Raw genomic sequence first — 5,160 nt, 5'->3', positions numbered from 1 at the left:
TCTCACTCAGTCACTCTCCCTTCCCCCAACCCCAGCTCCCTTCAGCTTCTCTGTGCTCCAACTGAGATCAATTCCTCAGGGTTTGCATTAAGGGAATTACACTGGTAGTTAGAGGCCTATAAATCTGCCAGCCATCACCTGGGGTGGGAGAGAAGAGAAGGCATGCCTCTGTCTGGAGATCGCGTTAACACCAACATACCTCAATGCCTGGAAGACACACTAAGCACCTCTGCCCACCCTGACACACATCCACATCCACACAGAGGTACATGTGCACAAGCAGCAAAGAGGGCTACTGCTACAACAGACACAGGGCCCCAGAAACATGCCCCCACCCACCCCACTGGGACAGCAGCAGAGACCATCTGCAGTTTGTGTAGGCTGGGGAGTTGCGATGGGGGCCTGAGCAAGGGTGGGGGGCGGGATGTGGGGGGAGCTGGAGCTGCCAAAGCCTGGCTGGCTCAGAAACCAATGCGGTTTAATTTAGATAATGGTCCCGGCAGTCAGTTGCTGCAGCGGCTTGGAAGGGGGTGGAAAGGGACATAGGCGGGAGGATGAGGCATGGAGCGGCCTTGTCTTGGGAGAAGCCATGCTCAGTGTGGCCACTGCGGTTCCAACGAGAACCAGACTGCATGAGACGTGGCTCTGGCTAGAAAAGGCCGTCCCATTTTGCACCCATTTCTCCTGGCCTGCCAGCTCTCTACCCTGCTCCCACCCACCCCTCTTCCACTGGAGGGAGGGTAGTGTAGCTGAAGGGAACAGGTCATCTGAGACCTCCTGAGACTAGGACCTAAAATCAGGCTGAAATGAGGGGGAACAGCCTTTCCAGGTAAATCTCACAGTGCTACAGCCAGTATGGGGGCTCCCTTTGGCTCCAGTGACCCAGATTTCCACTGAGCCCTTCTCTGAAGGGGTCTGCCTCATTGTGCCAGACCCTGATGAGGCCTGTGAGTGGCCAGGAGGTAGGGGTGGGATCTGAGACTTCCATATTTCCTCTTCGGGTTCCCTGTTCAGGGGCCGAGGGCTGAGGGGTCACTCACTGGGCACCCGGTTAATGGCCCTGAGGGGTCGAAGCACACGGACTGTCCTGACAGCTGAGAAGCTGACATTCTGCAGGTCCAGCGAATACTCCAGCATCCTGCAGGGAGGGGGCCAAAGGGAAGCCCTTTGAGTCTGAGGCCACCATGAGGGTCAAAAGAGGTCAATGAGGAATCCTCCCCTTCCACCAAGGGACCCTGAAAAGCCAGCTCTCTCCCTAGGGGCAAGGCCACCCTCAATCCAAGGACGAACTCCTTATCAGAGACTGAACAGAAAAGAGTGTGGATGGAGAGGCCCTGGAATTCAGAGAAGCATGGGTTTGAGCACGATAGGCAGGGCAGCCCTGGACCCTCAGTGGACAGCCAGGGAGAAAGCAGTGCTGTAAGTGGGCAGGGGCTGGGAGCCAGGCCTAGAACCCTGGACCTGGGGAAGGGACTTATCTGATCCACCACTCTTCCACTCCAGGCCCTCACCCTGCAATGACGATGAAAAAGTCAAGCCGGTTCCAAGTGTCTCCCAGGTAACATTTTTTTCCAAAGATGCCCAAGGCCACCATCTTCACCACCATCTCCACAGCGAAGAAGGCAAAGATGAAGTCATCAAAGGCCTGATATGGGGACAAAAGGCTGCTGAAACTGAGAAAAGGGTGGGCAAATCCCCCCCACCCCATCCCCACCCCCACCTCTGGGCTCAGGGCCTCTTGCAGAATCAGGAACTGCCCTCTCGCTCACCACACACGTGCTCACCTGCAGAATCCGGCAGCGCTGGGAGTCACAGGCGATGTCTTCACATGGCCGGAACATGCCCAGGGTCACACAGTTGAGAAGGATGACCAACATACTGATGCGCTCAAACCAGGTATCGAGTGGTCAAGGAAACGGCTGGCCAGGTGAAACCCGATCACCATCTTGTCCAAGCACCTCCTGCTGCTTGACCTCTCAACCCCATCTGAGATGTAGCCAGGTGTGCTGGGAGGATGCTGGCCTACATATCATACTGGCCCCCCAGGCCCAGACCCACCTTGGTCATCTCACCTCTCTGGACTCAGCTTCCTCTTCTGTAAAGTAGGAAAAGCCACAAATATCCTGACTATTTGCACAAGCCATTTAGGGGATAAAATCAATCGTGCTTGTTGGAAATGCCAGGCACTAAGAGTTTGCTGCTGAATCCGAATCCTATTCTCCCTACCTCACAGGGAAGATGTGAGAAGCAAATGAGATAATGTATGTGAATGTGTGACACAAACCTAAAGTCGGATTATGCCTGCCTTACAGTTTACCAAGCACTTTCACAGCAGGCCACACTGGATGCTCACAACAGCCTCAGGAAGTATCTGAGCTAGAATAGATCACCTTCTTCTGCAGAACTCAAGGAAACTGAGGCCCACGCAAAGTCATGTGCTGAAGGTCATGGAAGAGACCCAGACGAGACAGAGGTTTCTAAGTTTCTGATCTGGGATGGCAGCTTCCATAGCTGCTCAGGCTGCATGGAAGGGGCTGTCACGACCACACTGGCACCAAACTGACAGGCTGAGGCAGACAAGTGCCACAGGACCACAGGCACAGGCTGCCTCTTCCCCATCAGCCCCCTGGCCTCTCAAAGCCCTCAGATGACCTCCAGACACATTCACACGTTTAGGTAATGAGGACCCACTACATACTAGTCCCTGTACTGGACACAAGCCTGGGCAGAGCAGACAGTACCGTGTATACAGACCATGCCACCACCACTCCTTCTTAGGGTCTCCAGCAAAGCTCTGTTTTTCAGCAAGGGGGAAAGAGGTCTTTTTAAACCCTGAGTCTCTCCACATAGTGGATTTCATTAAGGGATTCACTTCTAGCCCTCAGCAGGAGAATGTACAAAATGGCTTCCAGACCTTAGAAAGTTCTGGGGATCGAGCTCACATATAAATGATTGAGCATCCCATTTTCTCAAGGAAAACATGAGAAGGGTGGGAAAGAGTAAAGAGGCTAGAAGCAAGCAGAAATGGGAGGTCAGAGGAAGGAGAAGGCCTCGAGGAGGAAGGTGCAGAGGGGGTCATGGCAGCCCACAGCATGACCCAAGAAGCCAGACTCAGTGTAACAGTCAGGGCCCTGAGAAGATGGAATCTTCCCGTCATAACTCCACTTTCAGAGTTGAGAAGGCTTTGGCCAGGGACCCAAGAACTCTCCTTGAAGCTGGTTCCAGCCATACCCCATCTCTGTCTTGAACCTCAGACCAGTCTCCCTCTCTGGGAGTCCACATTCAACCTCCTCAAAGCCCTCCTACCCCCTCCTATCACCCAGGCCGTTTTCCCTGACTCACATCCCTTTCCACTGACAGGTACCCAAACTTCCCAAAGCACTACAATTTCCCTAACCTCACATCCTCACATGAATAAGAGTTAAAAAAAATTTCCAGGCTTTTGGGGTAAGTAGATGGAATGGGGAAATCAAAGGAGTGCTCTGTTTCCATGGAGCTGTTTTCCTGAGTAGAGCTAGAGCCCAGTGGATCTCTCCCCAGAATGAGGGTGAGCCAGGGGTCACCCTGGAATAAAGGGACAGGGAAGGAGCTCCCTTGGGACCATCATCTGGAAAAGGAAGGACACAATTACTTTCAAGAACTGGCCCGCTTTCCCCAAGATAGCCCCCTCCTCTCTTCTGTAGGGAAGAGGTTCTGGAAGGGACCCATATGAGCAGATGTCTCCACATGGAGGGGAGGTGGGTAGCTCTCCTGGAAAGAGGAGCTCCTGGGACACCTGTTTGGACCTCCCTAATGGCAGTGAGTCCATCACATCATCTGTGCCCTCGTTTCATCTCCCTCGCTGAGGCAGGGGCACTCTGATACATCCAAGCCCCTACACAGCTTAGAGTAGTGCCTGCCCTGTAGCAGATGATCAATACATGGGAAGAATGAATGAATGAATGAATGGATCAATCAATCAATATCCCTGCCTAGAAGCCAGATGTATCTCCCATTCATGTTTTCCTACCTTAATTGCTTCAACAGCGATAAATTACTGATAACTGGGGGTGGGGTGGGGAGAAATGGCACTGTAAAGGAGCTATCCATCTTTCTATCCACACCTTACACACGCTCATGCTGAGGCTTCTTAGAGCCAGAGTCTGCCCGCAAATACCCCCACCTCCAGCTCTTAGCAATGGAAGCCCCTTCTTAAAAGCCCCCATAGACAATTCACCCTACTTCTAGGTACATCCTGCCACTCTCACCTCTCCCCCTTCCCTATAGATAAACATAAACGGAAAGCGGAAACCCCAGAGCACAGGCAAACTTGGGACAATCTAAACTGAGGAATAATTAATGGAGATGGGGGGTTTTTCACCCTTGTCAGGGTAGGGTTTATTTCCTTGAGAATATAGCCGTATGTCACTGTGTGATGTTCCTCTGTTGCCATAACAACAGGAGGATGTGTCACCAGGTGGTGTGGATTTGTTGCCATGGTAACAAAAAGGACCCTCTCACATATGAACTCCCCTTGCCCAGGCTTCTGTCTTATCCTCATGCAGGGATGGGGAAGTGGGGAGACCCACAGGTTATCAGCTTCGGGAGGGGGGAACCATGTGACAAATCTCCACAGTAACCAGGGGAATGGGGGACACTGGTTGCCATAGTGACTGTGAGAGACCTGTGCAGTCACATGTCTACTGTTGCTATGGTGACTGTCCGGGCTGGAGTGGATCCCAAAGGGGGAGGTGGGTAGGAGAAGGGAGGATCTTTCTTCTCCCAACAACCCACCATCAAAAGCAGAGAAAAAGGAAATGGCAGGGTGAGGAACCCCACTTCCATCCCTCCCCCCTCCTCCCTACAAGAAAAAAACTAGAGCGTGTTATCTGCACAACTGAGTCTTCTCTGTGGGGCTTTATCTAGAGCCTTTCCCTAGTTAGGCAGCTATAAGGGAGAGGAAGGTAGAGCTGGACCACCTCCAGGGGTATGGGGGCTTGGGACAAGGCATGCTTGAGAAGGGAAGCAGCCCCCCAGCTGTCCCATTCCCTGCTAGGAGCCTGCAAATCTGAGACTAAGGAGCGCTAAAGAGGAAACTGGCCTGGACCCAGGAATCCTGGCCTCCTAGTACTCGTTGGGAAGGTGGGGTGCTTGTCTCATTTGCCTCCGGAGAGGCTGGGG

The 5,160-nt window shown here is 53.0% G+C and overlaps 1 protein-coding gene across 28 annotated transcripts in view; it reads right to left on the bottom strand.

The window, feature by feature from the left end:
- CACNA1G (calcium channel, voltage-dependent, T type, alpha 1G subunit) overlaps window positions 1–5,160 on the bottom strand; it is a 61,903-nt gene that overhangs the window by 52,416 nt on the left and 4,327 nt on the right. For all 28 annotated transcript variants that reach the window (XM_010842810.1, XM_010842803.1, XM_010842806.1 and 25 more), the window contains exons 2-4: window positions 1,785–1,896; window positions 1,512–1,645; window positions 1,041–1,138 (exon numbers count right to left, since the gene is read on the bottom strand). In XM_010842810.1, the coding sequence (XP_010841112.1) occupies window positions 1,041–1,138; window positions 1,512–1,645; window positions 1,785–1,896 (344 nt within the window). The remainder of the gene's footprint in view (window positions 1–1,040; window positions 1,139–1,511; window positions 1,646–1,784; window positions 1,897–5,160) is intronic.

The sequence above is a fragment of the Bison bison genome, unplaced genomic scaffold, assembly GCF_000754665.1.
Source record: "Bison bison bison isolate TAMUID 2011002044 unplaced genomic scaffold, Bison_UMD1.0 scf7180017864180, whole genome shotgun sequence".
In the NCBI taxonomy this organism is placed as follows: Eukaryota; Metazoa; Chordata; class Mammalia; order Artiodactyla; family Bovidae; genus Bison; species Bison bison.
This window is presented reverse-complemented; position numbering and strand designations above follow the sequence as displayed.